We start from the raw sequence: 26,926 nt of genomic DNA on the forward strand, positions 1-26,926 counted from the left end.
TCAGGGGTTGCCACAAAGAAGAGGGAGTCAAACTATTCTCCAAGGCACCTGAGAGTAGAACAAGAAGCAATGGGTGGAAACTAATCAAGGAGAGAAGCAACTTAGAACTGAGGAGAAACTTCCTGACAGTGAGAACAATGAATCAGTGGAACAGAAGTTGCCTCCAGAAGTTGTGAATGCCCCAACACTGGAAGTCTTTAAGAAGATGTTGGATAGCTATTTGTCTGAAACGGTATAGGGTTTCCTGCCTAGGCAGGGGGTTGGACTAGAAGACCTCCAAGGTCCCTTCCAACTCTACTATTGTATTGTATTGTGCGTTTCTTTGTTTGTTTGTTTGTTTATTGTGCCTTGGGCCACCCTTGCAAGGATAAATTCATCTCTTTTGTCTCTGCCCTGTTTTCAGAAAGTCCATGAGATGCTGAAGAAGGGCTGGGATGCCGAAGGCTCTCCATTCCGAGGGCAGACGTTTGACCCTTCCCTGTTCAACATCTCTCCGGGGAACATGCATTTTTGATGGTGGCAGCAAGTGAGGAGGAGGAGGAGGAAGAGGAGGAGAGCAACATCGTGGCCTTCATCCTTGGCCCAAACCCGATGCTACTGCCAGACTCTCGCATCCGGTGCTAGAAGGGTCTCTTGTTGCCCCTGCTTGGTTCTTTTGGGGCTTGTTTGTAAAACGACAAGGTTGTTTAAAAAAAAAAAACGATTGGCATGCGTGGGCTTGCTTTTGGGGAGGGGGCAGAGAGGGGACTGAAGCGGGAACGTGGGTGTAAGTCCTTCCCTTTAGCTCCAGGTTGGTGCTTTTGATATTTATGTGGGGGAAGCCTAGCAAAAGCAGCATCAGTACTGTGTCACCACGGCAACCAGCTGCTGCGGGTAGCATTTCCTTCTATCCTTAATGGATTCATTTGTTGCTTGGGGTGGGGGGGGGGAGAGAAAAGGAGAGCTTGGTTGAAGGTATTCCTCCTCCCCTTTTCAGAAATAGATGCAGCTGGGTGAAATGGTGACAACTTCTCGCTGGCTTCCTTGAAACCACCTCCTCTGTGTGTGTGTGTGTGTGTGTGTGTGTGTGTGTGTGTTTCTGTCTGTCTGTCTCCCCACTCTCCAGCTTTTAGGGAGCCCAAACTTCAAGAGTGCTGGGCAGCAACAGTCCCTAGACAATCTGCAATCAGTGTCATTTGAGCGTGATCTAAATTGTGGGTTTGGTCCTCGGGACCCAAGGGGTGGGAGGGGAACATTGGAGGATCAGGCAAGTCTGTGGAAAGGAGCCAGTCCAGAAGGCAACACTTGCACCAGCGTTTTCTATGATGGGCTATGAAGCAATTTAGAGATCACACAACCCCAGGAAACTGCAGCTCTTTCCCTCTGTGTCTCTCTCCTCCCCCTCTTTCTCCCCTCCCTCCCTCTCCTTCTCCCCCTCCTCGCACCCCCTCTCCAAATGCTCTAGCCAAGAAGCTTTCTGAGCTCATGGCCCCATTGTCCTCATTTCCCCACCTATGATTATATGAAGTGCATAATTGTATTTTATGCATTTCTGGTATTTTTTATCAACAGGAGATGGGGTAATCAGGACCTCATGACAGAGGTTTTAAGAGCCCTTTTTGTATAGAGCGGTCCCAACAAAATTAGCCTGCCTCCCCCCAGCTGCTATTTGCCCCAGAAAGAAAACTGCTATTAAGGCCAATGGTAATTTTCTTCCTAGGGCAGAGCAATTTCCATATGTATGTATGCATGCATGCATGTGGCCATTGGGATTATCTTCTTTATAACTCTTTTTAAAAAATAATAATAATAATATCAAACAAGGAAAAGTCACCCTCCTGTAGCTGGACAGGCTAGATCCTTTTAGGGACCTTTTAACTAGTTCCACCCTTGTGCCATTACGTAAGAACTCTCTACTGTGTACATAATAAGAAATAGCTATACACAAAAAAGGAAATAAGGAGATGGTACATTTCCATTTGTCCATTTATAACAAAAGCCCCCAACCCCGTCAAAATTAAAAACACATTTTAAGGGAGTTGAATCTGTAAACAGGCTTCTCGGAAACTAAAATAATTGTCCTGAAAAGGGTGTGTGTGCGTGCGCCCATGGATAGAATACATCCTGTTTGGGGGCTCAGTTTCCCTGAGGGAATTATAATCCTGACCACAAAGTCCATATAACAACGGCAGGGTCTAATTTCACGGAAGATGTGTCAATCCAGAAGGTGTTACACCCTGTGACAGCTGGGCACAGAATTGACAAAAGGATTTGCTTTCTCAGAGGTGATCTTTTCATCTTCCAGCAAGCTGAAAGACAATTGAAGAAAAGAGAAAAAAAATAGAATGAGGATGTCACCTATGGAACCAGAAAGCAACATACAATGTCAAAGAACATGGATGTAGAGAACGTGGGTTACATGTTGGAAACATGTGGGTTGTTACTTGTATCATTTTAGAATGTGACTGAGTGAAATACTGAAACTGCACCAAGCATCCCATTAAAACATAAGACTGGCTTAGAAACAAATGCATTCAGTAGGTCTGTCTCTGTGTGTAAGTTGGCTAATGGGCCATCCATGGTTTGATTCACCAACCTTAGCATGACATGCAATAGTAGGTTTCCAATAAGAAATGAGAGAACATAGCCATGGTTTATTTTTAGTGTGTTAACGGCATCATTCCTGAGTTCTGCTCGCAGATGAAGCCAGGGTCATCTTGTTGGCTATAGGTGCATGATGAGAGAGACAATGAACTGTTGAATCACCTCTTATGACTTACAGCAGGGGTGTCAAACTCATGTCGTCACGGCAGTGTCACATGATGTATCAGGACTTTTTCCCCCTTTGCTAAACTGGATGTGGCCAGCACATGACGCAACCGGCCCATGGGCCGGCCGTTTGACAGCCCTGGCTTATAGGAACATGTAGATGTTGAATCACCCGGTGGTTGAAGTAGAGAGAATATTGGTCCTTGGATTGTGCGATTTTTGCAGTGGGGAAGCATCTCATCCCTTTTTGAGAAACATAGTTAAGCGCTCACCATTATAAAAGGCTTTACAGAGTATGAGCTTTGGGAAGTGACCTAGAACAAGAGCTTGGCAATCCATTCACAAGAGACAGAGTGCTGTGGCCATAATGGCAAGGCAGTACCCAAGAACCATTTACCTTGGCAGAGAGCAGCCATTGTGCTGCATGCTTTCTGGTGTATGACATGCCCAAAGGGGCAGCAGCTGCCATGCCACAAACGCAGTGATTGAAGCAGGCAAACGTTCAGCTGTGATGTGATGGGCAGAGCTGGAATCCCAGCCTCACATGTGCAAGACGGAAGCTCCTTTGATGTGGGCCTGCACTTGCTTCAGAAGATGGCAGCATCAGCTGCCACTGGAAACAGATCATGCATTTTGTTCAATGGTGACCATTCCTCTGCAATGCAATTTCGGAGGAAGGGACAGCAGTATGTTGGTTGTAGAAAGTAAGCCTGGGTTATTTTGCACCGTCTGGATTTTTAAAAGTGTTTTTTTCCCCCTGCAAGAAATGAGTTTTTAACATTAGACCCATTCTCTGTAGGTCCTTACTCATGTATTCCATCCATTATATTCCATGGCCTTTATAGGTTTCCTGGATGCACAGATGAATGCCAGTGTCCCAAACAGCACCTAATGTTAGACCAGCTTCCTTTAAGCAATCAGTACAACTAACAGTATATTTTTTGTTCCAGTGCCTAATTTTTTTCCCCTTAAAGGAAAAGAGCTAAAAAGTTGAGGGCTCAACTGCCAGTAAATGCTTCTCTGTTTTTACATAATTTATTATTTCTAAAGCACCTAAAATCAACCACGGAGCGGCTTTGAGGTTTGTCCAAAGAGCTGTGGGTGGTTCCCGGGAGCGCATTATTCTGAAGAACTTCACAAGACCTGCTACTGATTAGTATTTTGTCCCCTGTCCACCCCCACGTTTCGTTGTTGAAAAAAAGCCCCTGGATCTTAGAAATAATGTTTGAATTTCTGTAGAAATGCATCACTTCTGGTTCCAGTATGTTTGAGGGTGACTCTTTTAACAAGTCTGAAGTAGGAGCATTCAAAAGAGGGGACTGTTCTCTGTAGGAGAAATGCGTCCTCCTCCTTTTAGAAATAAAAAAAATCCTGGGTTCAGTTCACTAAACAAAGCAATCCAACAGCTTGGTTACATTTCCAGCTAAGGAAAAAAAAAAAAACAATAACCCAGGAATTAGCTGGGCTGATCATTTTGGTGAGTCTGTATAATGGCTGTTCACAGAACGTAAATTATCAAACCTTTTCCAAGAATAGCTTGTCACTGTATAGATTTGTAGCAGTACATTTTGGCAAAATCGGAACAGGAGAGGACATACTAAAAAAACTCAAATGATAATATCCATTTGATTTTAGTCCTGCAGGAAGGAGATAATATGAAGGCAGAAGATATCTTGTCCCACAGAATATCTTCTGCCCAAATAATGCACAATTATTGAATCAGAAGTAGGGTGGGGAAGTGAGAAGAATCTAAGCTCTGCGACGAAAGCGAAGCCTTGGAAGAAATGTGATTTTATTTTTAATATATCTAATCTTCAACCCAACAACAGTATTGTATAGATAGAGTCAGGTCACTTGGCATTCATTTGGTTTGAGATTGCACTGAACTCCGGCCTAGCTTTCTGCTAAGAGAAGACAGCCTCTAGGATATTTAGTTTTTAGAAGAAATTCCTCTGCTTATTCTGCATCCATTCTATGTTTTGAATGGACATGCTTTCTTTCTTTCCTTGTCAAATCAACAAAGGGACATCCAGACCAAGCCTGTATAGAGCAACTTTTTCCAGCTTCCTACAGCCCTCTAGTTCTCCATTGCAGCCTTTGTTAAATTCAGTTCTGCCCTCTCACTGAAAACAAGATGCAGAAGAACGGTTGTTAAACACTTAGCACTTAGCCTACAATGCAACACAGCCACACATTGTGTATGCTTGGAGGAAGCTTATTTCTGATTTTGCTTTATTTTGTTTTTACTTTTTCCATAGAAAAGAAATGAGATATGGTGCCTCAGACATCCAGTTAGCATGTTCTCTTCCATCTATCTGCTTGCAATAAAAAGGGTGTTTTTTGCAAGCAATGTCATGTCAGAAACGTAATTCCAAATAACATTTTTCTCATTTGGCCAATTCTCATTCTCTCTCACCCCCCCTCCTCTCCTTCCCTCCCTCCCTCCTCCCCTCCCTCCTGTTGAACTTGGTGTTACCTATTTGGATGATGGCAGGTAGGTACAATTCAAGGGAACTTGTTTTGTGCACCCTGACACATTAATAATTGGAGACATTGAGATAAAATCTGGGAAATTCTGCTTTGTTCCTAATCTGTGGGATCCAATCCTGCTCGTTTTGGCTGCATAAGATCCAAGATGTAAAGAACTCAAAACTAAATTTATGCAAGCATTATATCATTTATAAAGATGCAGTACTTCAAACAATTGCTACTTCTCTGCCTCACCAGCTTTGATGACGGACTTCCATAATCCAATTAAATATTTCAACAGCTCTATTGGTGAACTGTTTTTAAGGTACTGGTAATCTATTTTTTTACAGTTGTTAATAGAAATTGTGATTGTTTTAACCAAGACCTATCCGTCAAAATGCAAAAACAATAGCATAAATCAACAATTGCAAAAAACAATATTGGAAGTGAATAACATTCTCATATCAAATTATCTAGGTATTGTATTAATGTCATAGGTACTTTATAAAGTAATTAGCTTTACCGCCCTCATCCCTCTAAACAGTCAAAAGTGCTGATAATATTGTTAATTTAACTTTAAACAGCTTCAACAACACTTCTAACTAAAGGAGCTTATAATATTGTGAATATGTAGATTTGACCTTCATAACACATAAGCCACAGTTCATTTGACCATAGTTTACTAAGGGAATAAAACTGACAGGGCTTACCCAATTTACAAATCCATAAGCCCTGGTTTGCAAAGTATATTTATAATTTCCGTTTCTAAGGCCGCCCACTCACCAACGACTGAACATTTTGGGATTAAAAACGACACTACATTAAAAGCATTGAAAATACATTTTGCTTTAATGCAACATGTGAGCCAGGCTCTTGGTTCATCTCTCAGTTCAGGAGAAGTGTTAGAAATATTAAGAAAGGACAAGTGAGAAAATAAGCGAACACATCCGTTTTGTGTCAAAAATGAAGAGAAGAGGAGGCAGGAAAGTGATTCAAACACACCAATGTTGACCTAATTTTCTAGAAGGCCTTGCTTTTAAGACTATCCCAACAAGCTTATTTGTGCCTCAAACCATACATGAAAGAAAATCATGCCTTTAATACTAAGGTTAATTTCATTGGGCATAGGGAGAATGAGCTACTTTCTAAAATGGAATTCTATAAAAAAACAGCATTCTGAATTAAGTTCTGTATATACTGGAGAGAGAAGGATCTGGTTTGGGTGACAGATCATATTAAGGTTTAACCATGTTTAATAATTAACAACTGGCAGGGTTTATATTGTATGCTACCATTAGACATGATTTGCAAAATGTAATCCCAAACCAAACTACAATTATGGCTTGGCATCCTACGTGAATTGGACCTTGAATTCATGGAAATGGTCCTTCGAAACACCAAAACCGACAAGTTGGAAGCATTCAGATTGCTTGGGAAAGCAGGAGGGGTGGAGAGGTAAGGGAGGATATAATTTCCCTCGCTGACTGAAAAGGGGAAAGAATTGTCCCCACAGGCTTTCCCCCCCCCCCCCAAATGAAATGGGATGGATCATTTCTCACATTCAGCCTGTGCTTTGCCACCCTAGCTAGCTTTCACCCAGCTGTACCGCTACTTCCCAGAGCCTTGCATGATGATAACTCCTTTATGGTTAGAATAAAAATATCTGTTAGCAACATGCAGCCCCCACATACGCCCACTGTGCCCATGGCAACAGGCAACAGACATGGGCAGGCGACGATACTGGGGGGACTGAGTTTGCATGGGCTCAGAGGGTGCCATCATCTGCTTTGAAGAAATCTTAAAACTCAGGAATCCATTCTCCGCTCCTGCTTTATGCTCTGCAGGGCGGGTTCGAAGAGAATTGACTCCACGTTCCCAAGGAGTGCGCAGTGGGATGGTCCAACTCGCAATTCCCTATCCCCCCTGCCTTATACCGCGTGTCATCTTTGAGCATCAGCATAAGATGCTTCGCAAAAGTGAGGACCCATGCTTCTGCCTATTGTGCAATGCCTTTGTCTCCTGGCCTCCTCATGAAAGCTCTTAGCAAGGTGGCATGGGCAGGTAAAGGATAGTCATTTATTTAACCGACTTGAGGCCACGCTTGGACTCCCATTGACCGTTTTAGAAAGCAAAACAAAGCAGCAATACTGATTTGCTGGCTAATTTTCCATCCTGGGCTCTTTGGCTATATTGATTTTGTTGTATGAATGAATTGTCCAGAGCTGTTGGCTCTGTAAACACCTTTCAACTGTTCGTTTGTGGTCTGGGTTGTAGAGTATAAAGGAACTTAAGAAGCTACTTTAGAAGGATCAAGCTATTATTCCAGCTCGGCTAATATTGAGCACTTACCAGCAGCAGTTGTCCAGCAGCTGTCAGTGGGGAATGCTTCCATCATCTGATGCCTGGTCTGTTCATCTGGAGATGAAGATTGCATTTGGCACCTTCCGTAGCATAATGCTAACGTTCCTTGATTGGATAAGTTCCCGATCTTGCTGCAGAAACCCATGGGAACAAGCCGGGGTCTTATTTATGGTTGTACCAATAATCTCTGCCACATGCTGATTTATTTTCTTGGTTTGTTTTAGAGCCTCTTATGCAAATCACTCTTAAGAAATGAGAACCTTCTCAAGGGCAGGGACATCTCATAAAATCTGAAAAACCTGCCCTTTGCTTGGTGGTATGGAGCAGATCAGAGCTCTGGTACTAATTTCTAGGTCTGGCTACCAACGTGATGTGACCTAGTTGGGTTTGTTAACGTGCCTTGTGTTAGCAAGTTATCCCAAAGGTGCTTCTTCAAAAGGCAACTGGACTTTGTTTTTGCTTGAAGATGCTTCACTTCTCATCCAAGAAGCTTCTTTAGAATTGACCTGGATGACTGAGAATCTCCATAGACAGCAAGTTATGTGAATCGAGGTTTATGGGTTAGTAGGGGGAACCTGTAACTCATACCATGACTGATGAAAGCTGGGTGTTCAGTTGACTGCATTTGAAGGTAAAACATGCAAATGTAAGCAAATGGGGAGTTAAGTAGGGTTCTTGACTAAGTAAAGATACCTTCTTTCTGGCTTAACTTATGGGGCAAGCTCTCACCCTCATTTATAAAATGTGGAATGAATGAGCATGTATCACTTCCCTTGCCTTGCCTTGAACGTCAGAGTCCTCATTTTGCTCATATTACAGTTCACGTTAGTTCTTTTGATCCTATGAAATGTAGTCATTGAACAAGCCACAAAATACTGACATGGACGTCCGCTTCAGGTTTGGGTCAATCAAAAATGCTATCATCCAAGGTCTATCGTTGTGGGTGTAAGGAATCTTGATTGCTTGAACCCAGTCAGAATGTTTTAAAAAATGGTGCACACATTTTCACACAATGGCTGCCAAACAGTTGCTTTCATGAGATGCTAAAAATGATCCCTGCCACCTGAAGGGCACCCATAGAAGGGTGGGCTTTAAAAAAAATTAAGTTGGCACCTACAACCATCTAATTGAATCCCTATCAATGGTGAACGCCATCTTAATATGCATATGTAGTCTTCTTGTGGTTTGGGGGAGTGCTACTACAATCATCCAATTGTACCTGCCATCTTGATTTGTTTGACCAGCCTTGTGTTCTCTAGACAAGGGCAGAAAAGCATGTTGTTCCATTTCCATTTACTTTTGCATTTTTAGATTTTTTATAGGCAGGTGGGAACATTTCCAAAGTGTTGGGATGTGGAAAATAGTCTCATTTTCTAAGAGACTTGTCAGGTCTCCATGGGCCTGACAAACTCTTGGGAGTAAAAGTGTTGCTGAAGGCATCTGCTTTGCTTTGAAGCAAGTCAGCTCCCATTAAATAATATTTTCATGAAAAGAATATTTTTTGTCAGGAGGAGAAAGCTTCATGGCAACACCCTTTCCTTCCTGATCCATATCCTGCCTGTCTCCAAAATGTCTCCTGCTGTCATGAAGTTTTACGATTCCTTCTTGAACTGCTTAATCTTCCTTCCACTCTCACGTTTTTCTAAAATATTGTTGTACTTCTGTAGACCTTGAGGTTTTCCTGACTACATATCATTTTCTTCATTCTGAAGGTGCTTTGACATAATAGAGTCAATCCTCAAAGAATGGTCGGGTTGAGTATTTGAGGCTAAAAGAGAGCTGACTAGCCCACCCTGAATGGTAAAGAAATGATTCCGTGTCCTAAGCAATTCCAGTGACTTAATAAACGTGTTTCACCTATGGACTGGCTGTTCTGTGGAAGCACCTGAGGAACTACTGAAATCTAACTTTGTGACTCAAAGACACACAGAGAGAGACCATCTATCATCTGTGTCTGTCTGTCTATCTGATTTGTCCATAGGCTCATCTTAGAACACAACTCTGGCAGTGATGAGATTCAAAAAAAAATTGCCACCGGTTTTGTGGGTGTGGCTTGGTGGGCATGGCAGGAGAAGAACACTGCAAAATCCCCATTCCCTCCAGATCAGCTGGGACTCAGGAGGCAGAGAATAGATGAAGGGATGGCCAGTCATAGGTGGTATTTACCAGTTCTCAGAACTACTCAAAATTTCTGCTACCGGTTCCCCACAACTGGTTAGAACCTGCTGAATACCCACTTCTGAACTCTGGGCAGCTAACAACAAAAACCATAAAACCAAGGGCATACATGAATTCAATTCATGTGAATAGTTTTAAGAGTCAGTGCTTGTATTCAAACCTAGAATATGGACCGAATGAATGATGAATTATTTAATAATGGGTGAGCATGTGACAAACCAGCATGTTGCAGGAAACATGGAAGAATCAGATTCAGGTAGTCCTTGACTTACAACTACAAACCGGAACTTCTGTCGCTAAGCAAGGCGGTCATTAAATGAGTCCTGCCCAATTTTACCACCTTTTTTTTGCTGTGGGTTGTTAAGTGAGTCACTATGGACATTAAGCAAATCTGTCTTCTCCCATTGACTTTGCTTCTCAGAAGCCGCCTTGAGCTGCCATGCGCAGGTAGGCAGCAATATACATTTTCTAAATAAATAAAAAGCTCCCAAATGGGGATAGCAGGACCCAGGAGCCTGCAATCGTCCCTAAATGCATGCTGGTTACTCAGCACTGGTATTTTTGACTGTATGACTGCAGGGATGCTGTGAGGATTGGAAGCATAAGGGCTGATCAAGTCACTTTTTTCAGTGCTTGATGTAACTCCCAAATAAATGAATGCCTGTAATGCAAAGGGCGAAGTCGAGCATTGCAGATCTGGGGTCCCTCCTTTGAAAATCTTGCTCAAAACAACTTCCTTCAAATCAAGCTAACACTATTTTGTGGCACGTCTCAATAGGTGATGAACTGAATGTACCTGGGCTCTTATGGGCTCTCACCGGTATTCTTAATATCCCTAGGCTTTGATCAAACAAAGCAAGCAGTGATTAATAGAATGAAGGACATGGAGTTCCAAGAAGAACTAAATAGGTTGCCTCTCCACAGTAGGGACAGAATCAAACAGGGTGTGTGGGAACCGGCAAGATATCTAAATGACCTGATCTTCCCAAAACAAAGAATAGCTTTCTTCAGAGCCAGATTTAACATTCTTCCTTCAGCACTCCTCCAGGGCAGGTATAAGAGAACACCTATAGCAGAACGGGTTTGTGTATGTGGTAAAGGAGAAGTGGAAGATAATTCACATGTTCTGTTACACTGCGAGCTATACAGAGCTTGTAGGCCTGCACATATTCTCCCCAGGGAGGGCAGGCAATTTTTATCTAGGCTTTCTCCTCCAGGACACTAACCCGGTGACCACGTATACAGTGGCAATGTTCTGTGCTGCTGCAATGTCCATAAGAAAAAAAAATTGGCTACAGAAGTATAGTTGTCATCTTGTACCAATTATCTGGACGTATCTCTAACAATCTTTGGACCATTGTATTTACTCCTATACTTAACAGCGTTGCACCCAGGTAAACCAGGGGTTGACCCGAACAATCTGAGGACATGTATGCTATTTTCCATTTTTAACATCAATACTTTTTAATTATATCTTAATGTCAGTACTTTTTAACATATTGTAAAAACTAATGTGTATTGCTGATCTTTGACTGTAGTAAAGATTTACTTACTTACTTACTATGAACTGAACAATCAGAGTGAGGATGGTCAAAGTTATAATTCTATAGGTGGCACAGTGAGAATCCTGCCATGGTTCTTTAGCATTATCGTAGAGGAACTTCTCCGCAAATCAAACTCCCACAGCTAGGCTGTATTTACACCCTTGCGCTAAGCCATGCTGTTAGGTACTGGTGCGATTAAGCACTAGCAATGAACCCCAGGTCGAGGTTATAACAGAGCAACCCTGTAAAGTATACGCAGCGTGCGATAGATAAAGCAACCACACTGAATAATGGATAGTAAAGTAACAAAATAAACTTTACTTTTTGAAGAATATAGCAAAATCCATAAACACAGCCAAAAAGTCATACACAGAAAAAACAGTCCAATACTACCAAGATAACTTGGATACAAGTAGCAAATAACTTACACACAGTAAGTAGTAGCAACAGTAGTAACAGTTAGACAGCAGTTATCATACATCAATCAATCAAGAGAGAGAGAGAGCAACAACATCAGCTGCAATTTAAATGCTGTAATCTACTAATTAGCAGAGCTCCTCTCTTAAAGATACATAACATGCCTTGTGCAATATATTGTCTACCCAACTTGTTGGTTACACCCTAACACACGCCTACTTGAATCTAGGTATGACCCAACCCATCTGGTTAATCAATGGTCCCATTCCCGTATGTTTACCCAGAAAAACCAGGATTGGTAAAATAAAGAAGACAAGACTCAATGGAGGGAAACTAATCAAGAAGATGCAGAATATGATCAAACATGGAATTAATTTTACCAGTGATTGGGAAAAAAGGGGGTGGAGATTAAAAATGTAATCTGTATTGTTAAGCAAATTAAATACCCAGACAACACGATGTTTATTAAGCACTAATAAATGTAAACAATAGAAAATTAATAAAATTTATTTATTTTTTTAAAAAAGAGAAACAACCTGGAATTAAGGAGAAACTTCCTAACAGCTAGGACAATCAACAAGTGCAACAGCTTGCCTTCAGATGTTGGAGGCTTTTAAGAACAGACTGGAGAGCCACTTGTCTGAAATGGTATATAGGGTCTCCTGCTTGAGCAGGGGGGCTGGATTAGAAGACCTCCAAGGTTCCTTCCAGTTGTTTTTGTCTTCTAAAGCTCTTTTATCGATCATGCAAACTAAAGTGGAATGAATCATGGCAACCGAGGACCGCATTGGCAAAGCAACCTTGCCTCGATTTTCTTGCAAGGAAGCCCCACCCTAGTCGAAGTCCGGCGTAAAGTTTGCATCTCCAACTTCTTTCTGAGGTGCTGACGAAGCACCTGAAGCCTCCCGAGCTGCAAAATGCTGGAGTCAGCATCAGGAAGCGGCTGTCATCATGGGAAGGGGAGGTGGTGGCAGGGGCTGGGTTGGATTTGAGGGCGACCTGCAGTGGCAGCTACTAGACCCAAGCGTCCATCGGTGGGTGATGTTAGCGGGTCTGGGCAGAAGAGGCAGGAGTACAGTTTCTTGGCAGGGAAAAGGTGTCATTTTTTCTCCAAGGCCGGCCTGCTTAGGGATTCTTGGAGTTGCACGTGAGAAAGTTGTAGGACGGGCTCAAGTTCACCTGGGGAAGTGGGGGGGGGGCGCGGAAGTCACCGGGAAGATTCTGGCTGGAATTTGGGGCTCCATCACACACCTGAATAAGGCTTTCGCCATTCCCTCCTCCGGGGAGCAGAACGCGCGCTGCAATTCAGCCAACGCGGAGGGGAGGGAGGGGTCCATCAACCCCACCCCCCCAGTCCAGAGGAGGGGGGGGGGTTGCAGCAGCCGGAGGCAGCTAAGGGCGCAGGTGGGACTCCCAGGCCCGCACAGGCGGCAGCCGCTCCGGGGAGTTGGAAGTGGGCGAAGCGACACCCTCCGCCCCGTCGAAGTTGAGACGCGCCCACCCGCAAAGACAGGAGAACCGGGGGGGGGGGGCTGGTTCGTGGAGGCCGGTCGCCCCTCCCTCTCCCCCCCCCGGCAGCTCTCGCGGGCTCTGCCCAGTGCCGAGATCGCTGCTCGCTCGCTCGCTTTGCAGGGGCCGCGCTCCGCCGCCCGCAGCGGCTCTTCCGCGGACCCCGTTGCTCGGCGCTTGCCTCGCCCCTTCCTCCTCTTCCCCGCCCCTCCTCCCCCTCCCCCCCGCTGCCAGCCGGAGCGGAGCCCGGGCGGCTCATTGCGGAGTGAAGCTGCAGCCGCGATGGCCACTACCGTGACCTGCACCCGCTTCACCGACGAGTATCAGCTTTACGAGGAAATTGGCAAGTAAGGAGCCGAGGCCGCGGGGTCCCCCGGGCGCCAGAGGCGAGAGGCTCCGCCCGGGCAAGTCGGGGGTCCCCTTTCCGAGCTCGACGCAAAGCCTCCCTGAGACCGGGCAGGCGGACGGGGGTTGGGGGGGGTGGAAGGAAAGGGGCTGCAGGTGATGAGGGGCGCCGGCAGCCCCCCCCCAGCCTGCCCGCAGAGCGACCGTCCAGGCCCCGGCCAGGCGGGGGAAGGGGGGGGTCCTACCCGGCGCTGCGCAGCCATGACGCACGTTGCAGAGCTGCGGCCGGGGGACCCGCCAGGCGGCGAGAGGGGGAGCCGCGCAGCCCCTTGCCGCTCCCTTCGCGAGAGCCGCGCCGCCTCCTGCGGCTTCTCCTGCGCCCTCCGTCGGAGCTGGCGCCGGGGAGAACGCCGGAGCTCCCTTGCTGCAGTGGCGGCCGCCTTGCCCCCGAGGGGCTCCCAGGCGGGCCGAGCGAGCACGTGGCGGAGCCGGGGCTGGAGCGGGACGCCCGACCCGGGAGCGGGGTGGTGGGACGGCTGAGTGCCCCTGCGCTCCGGCCCTTCGGCCACGCGTTGCCCAGGGCGGCGGTTGCCGCTGCCGCCGCTTGTTGCGCGCCGGAGCGGGGGAAGCCCTGCTGCTCCCGCTTCTGGGCTCCCTCGGCCAAGCGGGGCTGGTTGCCACTGGGGCGATGGGGGGGGGGGGAGAGAAGGGAGAGCTTCTGGGGAGGGGCTGCCCTGGGGGGGGCGAGGGAGGAGGAGGAAGGGGTTAATCCGTTGCCTTTGGAGCCAGCCTGGCAGGGGAGGGGCTGGGCTCGGGGAGCGCCCGGGAGCCGGCCGTATTGCGTAACGCTGGGGAGGGGTCGGGGAGTCCGCTGCTCCGCCTTTGCTGCCTTCCGGAGGGACCGGGGAAGCCGCCCGCGGGGCGAGCCCCCCTCCCGGGCTTAGGGAGAGAGATTCTGCGGACTTTCTCCGCAACGGGTCGGGAGGGGGGGACTTGCCCATTTCGATCCCCCCCCTTTCCCCGCCCTGAATTCAAGATCTGCAGTTTGGCTGTAACTGCTCATTAACGGCGGGCGCTCTGCACCTGCTCAGAGGCACTCCGGGGTAGAGCCGCGTGGCTCCGGAAAGCTGAACCGACTCCAGCCAGGATACTGTCCCGATCTCTGCCTTGGAGTCGAGCCAAACCAGGGTCGGGGGGGTCCCGGTGTTCGTCGCCCAGGTGATGGGAGCGGTTTCCCCCAATACGTGGCCGAGGACAGTCCGACCCCTTTAATTGGGGCAGGCGGGTCCCGAAGCAGCTGCTCCCCTTCCTGCTTCCCACCCTCGCTCCTTCTTGTGGTTCCTCCGCCGCTGCTGATCACAGCCACGTTGAGCGGGGAGAGAGTGACGGGAACCGTCACTTTCCCCTTTCTGCGTGTCTCCTCTCGCATCCCCTCCCCCCCCTCTACGTTAAGGGCAGCCAAGGCTGGAAGTCCCGCTTGTGGACCTCTTTCCAAGCCAGCTTCTCCTGGTCTGTTCCTTTGCACTAAATGGACATTTTGCAATTCCCAGAGCCACAAGCAAGATCTTACTAGAGCTTTGTGGCCAAAGATCTGCATCACCACCTATCCAGCCTATTGGAGAGAAGATTTGGGCTTTAAAGCTAGGGGAGAAAAGCTGCTTTCAGGTTTCCTCCTTCATATCAGCCATCCATTTAGAAACAACCCCCCCCTCCCCCAGTCGTTCTTCTCCCCCTTTGGTGGCTGCCTCCACTTCTTCCCCCAGAAATGTGAATTTTCCTGGGGTGGCAAAGTCAGGTTTGTGGCTACCTAAGGCATAAAGTAATTTCAGAGATTCCTGGGGTGCTTTGGGATGGCTGACCTCTTTGCTCTGCTGAATGTGTGTGTGTGTTAGTGTGTCTGTGTAAATGTATATTATATAATATACTGTGACAGTCTTAAAAAAACAGCTGCTGGTGTAAAAGCCATGGAAACAGACTAAGCGGTGCTTTTTTGCGGTGAATAATGGCATGGGAAAAGCAGAACAGCCGCGTCTCAACTTGATATATTGTTAATTGTTTATTTAGTTTTTCGAGGGACACCAGAAGCTTTGAAGTCCTCATCCTCCCCCCCCCAACTTATTTGTTTGGCTTCCCCCATTAAGGCTTTTTAAGGGGGAGAAGTAAAAAAAAATGATTTAGCCTGTGTAAAATACTTCTCATCTGTTTCACCCCTTCCCCATTTAGATTCTGATAGCATTCAGGTGGCCGTTGTGTCAGTGTGGAAGGCCAGCCAGTCACGTTTGTTGGCTTAGGAGGTGGTTGCAAATCGTGGGTTGTGGTCATAAAGAACAAGTTTTTAAAAGCTGACAGGCTGTTTTTCCAAGATCAGCCTCTGTCCGGTACACATGCTTTTCAGCAAAATGAAAGAGGAAGAATTACGACCCTGGATGCAACCCAAATCTGTCTTTTCATATCTCCTTTATAATGCAGCTTCTCTTCTCTTTTTCCTTCTGATGCTTATCTGCATTCATCAGGTTTTTTTTTTAACCTGACATAAAAGATTCCTAGAACCAAATTTAAAGGAGAAGAGAGATAAGATGCACTTCACCAAATAAGATCTTTGCTCACTGGAAATTTTCCCCTCGCCCAGAATTAATTTGTGGCTCTGTACAATAGAAAACCCCATAGAACTACGGTTACGTATGTGTATTCCTATCTTATTAAGAGGTGCAATGTTCTTCCTTTATATAGTTGGGTAATATATACTGTTACGTACATGCTAAGAGCTAGTCCTTTCAGTATTAATTCTGTGTTGGGATTTCAGCACTGGCAGCACAAGGATTAGATTTATATCACAATTAAGCTCTCTGTTTTGGGTGGGAATTGCACTTGGGCGTGAGTTCCTTGATGGAAGAGGTATGATGTGGCAGGTAAAGTTAAACCTGAACTGGGGAATCCCAGGTTGAATTCCACCAACAGCCAATTTTGAGAATAAAGGAGAGATCCTCTTGTAAGCTGTTAAATGCTTCTGGGGGGAAAGGATGGGCAATAGATCTTCCCAAATAGTTCCAAAAAGAATTGGGGAGAAAAAGTGGATGGAACCAAATGGAAGAACAACGTATAATTAACTTAAAATTAGTGACAATTAACCGGACTGCTCCCCATACATTGAATTATTTTCTCTTTCCCCCTTCAAAATGATAATTCAGTGTCTTGACTCGAAGAGATCTCTAATTAAGGGCCATGTACAGCCTTGAGTTGACATAAGTCTAACCGTAATGCTACCATTTCCATGATTGGCTTCATTTCAGGGTCCATGGGCTTATCTTCTGCTGGTCAGGATGCGAATGCTGCCCCACTAACCTTCCCCAGTGAATAGCCAGCCAGAGCTATCCAGATTACCGAGTTGCAGGTTGGTCAGTTAGAGCAAACTCTAAGAAGAGATGTGAAACATCTTGGATCACTGGGTCCACTTTTTCCACTTTGTACCTTCTAAAGGTCTTGGACTTCACCTTGCCTGTCATTGTCCCCAAAGTGCTTTTTCAAAAGGCAACTGGACTTTCTTTGTTTTTTCCTTGAAGACATTTCACTTCTGTTCCTTGAACTGAAGAAGCTTCTAGGATGAGAAGCGAAACATCTTCAAAGGAAAACCAAGCAAGTCCAGTTGCCTTTTGGAAAAGCATTTTTGGGACAACCATGACCTGGATGACTGAAAATCTCCATAGACACTTGCCGGTCATTCTTAGCCAGGTTGGCTGAGGGAAGGATGGGCTTTGGAGTCCAATTCTTCTGAAGTATCTCGAAAAGATTGGATCAGGAGATACATTGATGTAGTGGTAGACTAGAGCCCCCTTTACGAAATATGTAGCACAATATCCTCTTGTTAGAACATGGCATCTGTTCTCCTTTGTCCTAAAATCAACCTTATTCTCCTTGATTATTTTGCTACAGCTGTCTTGGTTTCTTAGCTAGGTCTTTTTGTTGTTGTTGTTGTTGTTGTTGTTGTTGTTGTTGTTGTTGAGTGATGGTAATCTTCAATTCTGGTCAGTCAGCAATTACCAAATGCAAGATCTCAGGTGGATTTTTCCAGAAGCCTTTCACTCCCAAAGACGATCCTTTTTTTTTAACCCAGAAGAAAGTAGTTTGTTTGTAGCTTCTCAACAATGGGCAGTGATGCCTTTACATAATGTTAGGACTTGGATTTAATGGGTTTATGAGATTCTCATATGCATCAGAGGAAGAGACGCCGTTATGTTGATATTGTTATGCTGATGTGATAAAATGAGATCTCCAGTGATCATCTTATCCATCCATCCTCTTGACTATTGCTGCTGGAGGGATTGTCCTGTCTTCTCTAAATCAGGGGTCCCAACCCTGATCCCTGGACCAGCACTGGGCCGCGCAAACAAGCAAAGCCCCATCCGCGAGATGCAGGCAGCACATGAAACCACGCCCTCTCTGGTCTGCGGAAAAACTTCTCTCCATGGAACCGGTCTCTGGTGTCCAAAGTTTGGGGGCCGCTGATCTAAGTGGCTGTTTGTTCTTGAGCCCATCTGGGATTTGAAATTTGACAGCAGGGCTGTTCTTGAGACATTTTGTTCCGGGAGGTGAAGATGTTGTTCTTGCTGTCACAATTCCTGTGGCTGATCCTGCCATAAGACAGTGTGACGTGGTGAGCCCAGAAAGCAATTGTGGGGTACAGGAAGCTGATCATGTTCTCTGTGTTACACTGTAGTACAGATTGTCCTCAAACTACAACCGAACGTTCGCGTTAGCGAACGTTCGAAGTTACAGCGGCATTTAGGACTGTTGCGGCGTCTCCATGGTTGGTGTGATCAAATCCTGGCCGCAGATATTTATTGATGAGGAAATGGCAGCGTCCTGGGCTCGTGTGATCGCCGTTCGTGAACTTCCCAGCCAGCTTCCGACAAAATCAATGGAGGTAGTCAGAGTAGCTCAGTGACCAGTGGTTCACTTAACCATCATGCCAGAAATATCAGGCCTTAACCAGCACCTTGCTTAGCAACAGAAATTCTGGTCCCAATTGTGATCGCAAGCCAAGGGCTACCTATAGAGTGTTACCCCTGAGCTAAGTTGCTTCGCAACAGTGCAGTGAAAGATAGCAGTGCCCTTTCTCTTCCAGCTGTTCCACCTGGAAGGCCATCTAAGTAAGCACAAAGTTTTGCAGGCTTCTGTTCCCAATTATTGCGCTAGAGTCAATACTTGGACCATGGAGCAACCTAAGTTAAAAGGTTTGGATGTAACGTATAAACTTCCGTAACTCAATGATTATTGATAAAAAGTTCTGCGTAGGCTTTAGCTGGATTTTCCTGTTGTCCCCGCCTGCGCCAGCTCTGTTCCCCATCAAATCTAAGCGGAGTTGGTACTTATGTAAGAGAGCCTCAGGAACCCCAGGGCTAAAACTGGTAAGTTTAGACCCCGTGTGTCTCAATCTTGGCAACTTTTTAAAAGTCTGGCCTTCAGCTCCCAGAATTCTGGGCGTTGGAAGTCCGCACATCTTAAAAGTTATTGACATTGAGAAACATTGAGTTAGTCCAAAAGATAGCAGAAGAAAGCTGTGGCAAATCCTTTCTATATGACTGTTAAAATCTATGTGGATATATCCGTGAAGTCGCCAGGAGTTGAATTTGATTTGAGAGTCTTTGCAGTTTTCTTGGTATCCACAGAGAAGAAAGCAAGAAGTAGAATTTAGAATCTTGGTTGCTATGAATTTACTAGAGGAGGAAGGATAGCTCAGAGAAATTGCTTTTACTGTTTTTCTATGGTTTATATCACAGAGTTTATTAGCATTCCATACTATAACTGAAGAATATCTTTTTTGGAAATGATACGTTCCCTTTCCCTTAAGCTTTTTTTTAAGGCAAGCAAACATAATTGAATGCACCTCCAGATCAGTTTGTCTAGAAAAGTGTATATTGCATATAATATATTGTAAAGATACTTCTGCTGGACGTTGCCTTTTACTTTGCCCCACGTAAGGGTAAGATAATGCATTCATTGCATCCTTGAAGAATATAGTTTGAAGGCTTATTTATCTCTGTCTATGCCATCATAATGCAAGCTAAAACTGGCTTATTTTCAAATATATGGAGAACATCTCCAACCCCCATGTATAAACAAGATGGAATGCTTTAGATTTGTCTCTCTCAAGAGGTGAGGAATATATTAAAATACAGGCTTTCTTTAGTGTGAAGAATAAGACATGCCCACAGCTGGTAAGAGAACTGAATGAGATCCACAAGCCGTAAATGAGGGTCTCTTAAAAAACCACAACAATAATCAAAGAATAATTGTACTTCTATCTAACCTGATTTCAATTTTTTTTAATATTCCTCATGAATGAAACTTTTTATTTTGTTTGCTGTTTAACTGAGTTGGGCCAGGCTCAACATTCCATGAGAGGTCTCTCCCAAGTTTGGAAGACAGTTGAAAAGGCTTGTTTTATAAAGCCACTCAACTCATTCTTGGGTAGTTGGATAGCCATCTATCTGAAACGGTATAGGGTTTCCTGCCTAGGCAGGGGGTTGGACTAGAAGACCTCCAAGGTCCCTTCCAACTCTACTATTGTATTAGTTTGAAGAATCAGAGTTGGAATTTGGAGCAGACTCACATGGATGGAGTCAGCTTTTTAGAAGTTTTAATCCTGGGTTAGCAAGAGCTCAGTGGGACAAACTTTGAGTACTAAAACGTCAGTCAAGAATGGCAGTTTTGCAATTTCTAGATTTGTGTTTGGAGCTATTCCCCCCTATAGAGTTCACTTTAAGGGTATATGTACATTAGAGCAGTGAAGGAGGGGTGTGTGTGATAAAACAGGACATGACAAGAGTTGCTCTTGTTACTTTTCATTCATTGACATAGGATATAAATAACGTTAATTGCACAAGGAGGATCCAGTTTTGTTGATGGTGCACAATTGGTTGACCGCAACACTATACAGGTAGCCCTCAACTTGCAACAATTTGTTTGATGACCGTTTAGCACAGGGGTGTCCAAACTTGAGAACTTTAAGACTTGTGGACTTCAACTCCCAGAATTCCCCAGCCAGCCATGCTGGCTGGGGAATTCTGGGAGTTGAAGTCCACAAGTCTTAAAGTTCCCAAGTTTGGACACCCCTGGTTTAGCAGATTCAACAACACTGAAAAAAGTGATTTATGTCTGTTTTTCATACTTATGATCATTGCAGCAGCATCATTGTCATGTGAACAAAATTTGGACCCTTGGCAAATGACTCACGTTTATGACGGTTGCAGTATCCCGTTGACCCCTTTGTGACTTTCTAACAAGTCGACGGGTAATCCAGATTCATTTAACAGCCATGTTACTAACTTAACAACTGCAGTGATTCACTTAACAACTAGGGCAAGAAAAGTTGGTACATGGGGCAAAATCCACTTAACAAATGTCTTGCTTAGCAATGGAAATTTTGGGCTCAATTGTGGTCATAAGTCAAGGATCACCTGTGCTCAGTTGCAATGTGTTTCAAGTCAGGAAGACTGACCTGTTGACAGTTTGGTTTCAGTAATGTTTGTTGCTCAGCCCACAGTGACTTTACACGTAACACGAAATCCTAAACTAGAGCTTGTTTGTGTAGTGTCTGGGTTCACAAATCTAAACCACATTATGGCTTAGCCACAATCACTGTTCACTTTGGCAAAGTTTATTTTTACTTCATTATATAGTTTTGGTTGATCTCCCAGGTGTTCGGTTTAGCTACTCTTGCCATTGAAACACAGGAAGTATCTAGTTTTACTTTACTTTTATTTAATTTATAAACCGCACCCTCTCTCCAAAGAGACTCGGGGCGGTGTACAGTCATTTTTAAAAACACAATATAAATACATATAGATATAGATGGAGGCGGCGGCATATAAACTGTACAATAACAATTAAAATTAAAAATTAGAAATACATTAAAAACTACCCCTAGAAAACTACCCCAGAATAAAATAATTGCCAGGAGGATAAAGATGGGACTATAAATGGGCTAGGCCAGCCAATTGGAACAGGTGGGTCTTGAGTTTCTTCAGTAGTGGTTCTGATATCGGGGAGGGGGGGGGAGGTCATTCCAGAGGGTTAGGTCCATCATAGAGAAGGCTCTACTCCTGGGCGCCGCCCGTTGGCATTGCTTGGTGGACGGTACCCGGAGGAGTCCCTCTCTGTGAGAGCGAATTGGTCGCAGGGATGTATGAAGTAGGATGCGATCCCGCAGGTAACTAGGTCCTGTGCCATGGAGCGCTTTAAAGATGGTAATCAACACCTTGAAACGCACCTGAAAAACCACAGGTAGCCAGTGCAGCTCGCGCAGGAGAGGTGTTATGTGGGAGTATCTCGTACTTCCCATGATACACATATCCACGCTTAACTTAACCAGAGTACTCACTTTAACTCAACTTGGGAGTTCTAATTGCACCCTGAACCATAAATTAGTTAAGTAAGAAATGACATGTTTTATTGAAACGTGGTTGGCAGTTTGTGGTTGAACATTCCTTGGTCCACCCTGTGTCTTGCTGTGAAGTACCTTGTGTACTGGGGGCTGCCTTTGATGTGTAAAAGCCACATTATGCTACGGTATATTAAGACAGCTCTTGCTTTAAGGAATGTGCCTAGGATTGTATGTATAAATCTAATACAAAATATGTCGCTGTTGGTGGATGCTGTCAATCATCTTTTGCAGCCCGACAACATGGTAACCATCTGTGTGCTGTACATTCTGCCTGATTTATGTAGGGTGTCATTTCAGTCTTCTCCCCCCCCCCCCCCCAATTCTTTGGGCTGATCTAATTAACAAGGAAGCTGAACGAAGTATGAAAGGCTGAGAAAACAGGACAGATCGGGTCTATCTTGCAGAACGTGGTTATTTTCCCCTATTCTGGTAGAGATGTGAGTGGAAAGCTTTGCTGGAATCTGTTTGCTTCAAGGGCCATTCAACTTAGTTCATGCTCGGATGTAATGCAGTGAAGAAATTTACTGACAACCTGATGAAGGGCCCAGGCAGCCAGTGGTCATGTATTTCTTGAGAAATAACTGCACTGGGAGTTGGTCAGAACTGAGCAAGAAATTGAAGGAAGAAAAAAAAAAGGCAAAATCAGAGGTTAACAGGAAACAAGGAATATGAAGTATGGAGAGAGAATCTAGAATTTGAGACTGGAGAAAGAAAAAGAAAAGAAAAAAAAAGACAGGAGGGAGAAAAATGCTAGTTTCTATCTTAACGCATGAACAGATGGAAACTGACGCTAAAGGAAATCGCCTCTTTCACCCCCGTTCTTAACAATGAAGATAATTAACTATTAAAACCTTCTTTAACAGTGTAATGCATTTAGAGAGTTTTTAAAGCAAATACTGAAATTAAAAATGATCATGAGGAAATGAAGAAATGGACTTGAATAAAGATGCTTGGGATTGCTATACTTACTTTTCAGAGAAACGGGGATTCACTGGGTGGCCTTTTATAGATGGCAGCTAAGTCCTAGGCTTTAAAGGAGAGGCCATCCATCTCTTTGGAAAAGATCATTGACCCGGAGGGTTTCTGGCATTTCAGAATCTAGGGACAGATGGTCCTCGATTTACGACAACAATTGAGCTCAGCGTTTCTGTTGCTAAGCGAGATCATTGTTAAATGAGTTTTGCTCCATTTTACAACCTTTCTTGCCGTAGTTAAGTGGATCACTGCAGTGGGTAAGTTAGTAACACGGTTAAGTGAATCTTTGCTTGTCAGAAGGTCATAAAAAGTGGTTGCATGTGTCCCGGACACTGCAACCATCGTGAATATAAGTCACTTGGTAAACATCTGCATTTTGATCACAGGACCATGGGGGCTGCTGCAACACTCATAAGCGTGAAAAACTCATACGTCACTTTTTTCAATGCTGTTGTAAAATGAATTGTGGTAAGTCAAGGACTACCTATAATGCAAACCATCTCTACCATAAGAACCTAGGAAACTCCTGCCAAAATGAAAAAATAAGCGGGATTTACATACATTCTAAGCGATGGGTTTGTAATTGGGGGAACCACATCCCAGTATACATCACGGGCCATTAAGAGAGGATGAATGTTCTCCTTTTAGTACGCTTTTTAAGGGAGCCATCCTCCCTTGGAATTTAGCCCACTTTGCATAGCGGTGCGTATCTCTGCTCCCTTCTACGAAGTCGTATGTTGCTTGGAGCACAGTTAATTGAAGATTTTCTTCTAAGAGAAATGGAGGTCTCTGCGGTACAGGATGCTTTTAAGGAGTGGGACAAGACGTCTCTTGTCTATATGCGCACACCCGTTTCGACGTCTCTGTATTTTATTAATGGTTTGGGATGGGCTTCCAAAGAATAAAAAGAACGGAGGTACATTCCACAAATCACTCAAGTAAGTACAGCAACTGAAATGTGAGCTGGGGCAGTTTTGCCTGCTCTGCCAAGGCTGGATTTTATCATTACAGGTAGTCCTCGACTTAGGAGCACAATTGAGCCCAAAATTTACATTGTTCAGTGATATACATTTGTTAAGCGAGTTTTGGGCCATTTTGCGACTTTTCTTGCCGCAGTTGTTAAGTGAATCACTGCAGTTGATGAATTAGTAACCCGGTTGTTAAGTAAATCTGGCTTCTCTGTTGACTTCGCTTGTCAAAAGATTGCAAAAGGCCTTGGGACATAGCAACGGTCGTAAGTATGAGTCAGTTGCTAAGCATCTGAATTTGGATCTCATGATCATGGGGATACTTCAGAGGTGGTAACTGAAAAATGGTCGTATGTCACTTTTTTCAGTGCCGTTGAACGGTCGCTAAATGAATTGTAAGTCAAGGATTACCTGTATTACCATAATGTTGTTTTTTATTTACTTCTGGAGAAAAAAAATATCATCTCCTTCCTTCCCCTCCCTCCTCCTCAAAGTCATCCACTGTACAATGTAAGCCTCCTCCTTGAAAGTCACTGGGCTCCTGTGTGGGTTGGTAGCAGGGGTGGGTTCCTGCCAGTTCTAACCTCTTCTGCAAAAGAGGGTCCACAAATCTACAGTGCCGTTTAGAACCGGTTCCAGCTCCCCCCCCCCCCCCCCGCCCGTCCGCACATCATCAAGATGAAGAGCGAGAGGAGGAATTCTGGGAGTTGAAGTCCACAAGTCTTAAAGCTGTCAAGTTTGAACACCCCTGAGGGTTTTTTCCCCTAAAGGGTTAGGGGTGCAAGGGTCTTGTAACTTGACAGCTTTAAGACTTGCCTGCTTCAAATGCCAGAGTTTCTGAGCCAACATTTTGGTTGCTAAGCAAGAGCGTTGTTAAGTGAGTTTCACCACATTTTACAAGTTGACCAAGCCCACTCGGTCACATGCCTACCAAGCCACTCCCACAAAGCAGGCCACACCTACAGAAGAGGTTCTAAAAAAAATTGAAACCCACCACTGGTTGGTAGATGGGTGGTTTCAACTTCCCGAGCTTGAGCTGAGACAGAGTGACAGTCCCAAAGTCGTCAGCTTCCAAGGGAGAATTATAACCCAAATCATCATGCTTTCAATCCAGCCCCTTAATCCCAACCCCACACTGGCTCCCTGCCGACTTTACTTCTAAAAATAACACAGAGTAGTTCACTGCAAACTCAATGCCAAGTAAAACAACCCCAAGACCCTTAACCTGGCAGGGTGGGTGCGCCTGGTGGTTATGGACAATCGTGTCACGTTTGTGGTTAGTCGTGACTAAGGATAATGGTTAGGTCTATATAGAAACACTTCCGTTTAATAGCAACAGTCTTAATATCTTTGGGAAACAGTGTAAACAAAAAAGATTGTGAAGCTCGAGCGCCAGATATTGTCTTACAGAATTTCTGAGTTAGTTTATGAGATAGGCATTTGGGAAACCGCAAAAGGATTTGCCTGGTGTCTAGACAGAGGCAACGCTTTTCACTGCGCAAATTGGATGTTTGTGTGTGTGTGTGTGTGTGTGTGTGTGTGTGTCAAAGAGCACTATGGTTTAACTGAAAAGCTAAGCCAAGTCCACATTGGGATCCTAATCTTCAGACAGTGGTTTAACTGCTGCGTTGCCCTGATTTTGTAGTCACAATCTTCTTAATGGGCCGAATGGTTAAGATGCTATGCTGGTCAACAGTTGGCAGTTGGAGACCCAAGTACAGTTGGTCATTGACTTACAACAGTTTGTTTAGTGACTGTTTGAAGTTACAAAGGCACTGAAAAAAAGTGACTTATGACTGTTTTTCACACTTACAACCATTGCAACATCCATTGTCACATGATCAAAATTCAGATGCTTGGCAACGGACTTATATTTATGATGGTTGCAATTTTCCGGGGTCATGTGATCACCTTTTGCTACCTTCTGACAAGCAAAGTCAATGAGGAAGCCCGGTTCACTTAATAACTGTATTACTGACTTAACTGCAGTCGAGCAAAACTCACTTAGCAATAGCAGTAGCATTTAGACTTCTATACCGCTCCATAGTGCTTCACAGCCCTCTCCAAGCAGTTTACAGAGTCAGCATCTTTGCCCCCAACAATCTGGGTCCTCATTTTAGCCACCTCGGAAGGATGAAAGGCTGAGCCAATCTTGAGGCTGGTGAAAATCGAACTGCTGGTAGGGAGTGGTGAGTTAGCATGCAATACTGCATTCTAACCACTTAACCATCATGGATCTTGACTTAACAACTGTCTCGCTTAGTATCAGTAATTTTGGATTCAACCGAGCTCATAAGTCGAGGACTACCTGTACCACATGATGGGGTGAGCTCCTCTTTGTGCCTCAGCTCCTGTCACCGTCCCTGCCCCAGCTTCTGCCAACCTAGCAGTTTGAGCGCATGCAAGTAAATAAATAGTTACCATTTTAATGTTAAGGTAATGGCATTCCGGTCCCTTGGCATATGCTGGCCATGTGACCACTGAAACATTTTTTGAACAACGCTGGCTCCTTCGGAAAGGAAACTTGAGATGAGCAGTGCCCCCTAGAATCAGACACAACTGGATAAGGGAAACCTTTATCCTCTTAACAGGCTGAATTTAGGCAAGTTGCTTCAACAGATCATTGAAAGGTCCAGCAGTTGCATTCACCCAACCTACACAATTTTGTGCATCAATTGCTGATGATTTCAATTTGAGGCAAATCCAGACAGTCAGTTAATTTAGGATCGCCCTTAGATGGGCGATAGCTTATAAATGACTGGATCCATGAGTCATTTATAAAGGAAGTCCAGATGTAAAGGGTTTGAGTGTTTTGAGTAGTTGGGCTCATGCTGCCCTTGTACACTTCATTTGAAGCCACTGACCTCGCTTTAGTCATCATTTCCTGAGAAAACAAGTTGCACCGCATCATTCAACAGTGAGGGACGTAGGCTAAATTAAATGACAAATAACAAGCATATACGCACCAT

General features: G+C 44.7%; 2 protein-coding genes across 14 annotated transcripts in view; both read left to right on the plus strand.

Moving 5' to 3' along the window:
* NUDCD3 (NudC domain containing 3) overlaps nt 1-2,508 on the plus strand; it is a 53,181-nt gene extending 50,673 nt beyond the window's left edge. The window contains exon 6 of the mRNA XM_081961163.1: nt 404-2,508. Within this exon, the coding sequence (XP_081817289.1) occupies nt 404-514 (111 nt within the window). The 3' untranslated portion in view covers nt 515-2,508. The remainder of the gene's footprint in view (nt 1-403) is intronic.
* A 10,801-nt stretch (nt 2,509-13,309) lies between these two features.
* The window catches only part of CAMK2B (calcium/calmodulin dependent protein kinase II beta), a 186,527-nt gene continuing 172,910 nt past the window's right edge, over nt 13,310-26,926 (plus strand). For 5 of the 13 annotated variants that reach the window (XM_081961203.1, XM_081961210.1, XM_081961200.1 and 2 more), the window contains exon 1: nt 13,336-13,573. In XM_081961203.1, coding sequence (XP_081817329.1) covers nt 13,509-13,573 — 65 coding nt within the window. In that variant the 5' untranslated portion in view covers nt 13,336-13,508. Of the gene's footprint in view, nt 13,574-26,926 lie in introns of all 13 variants that reach the window. The other 8 variants (XM_081961209.1, XM_081961206.1, XM_081961207.1 and 5 more) reach the window with 3 other exon arrangements.

Source organism: Natrix helvetica (genome assembly GCF_964273705.1).
Source record: "Natrix helvetica genome assembly, chromosome: 8".
Taxonomy (NCBI): Eukaryota; Metazoa; Chordata; class Lepidosauria; order Squamata; family Natricidae; genus Natrix; species Natrix helvetica.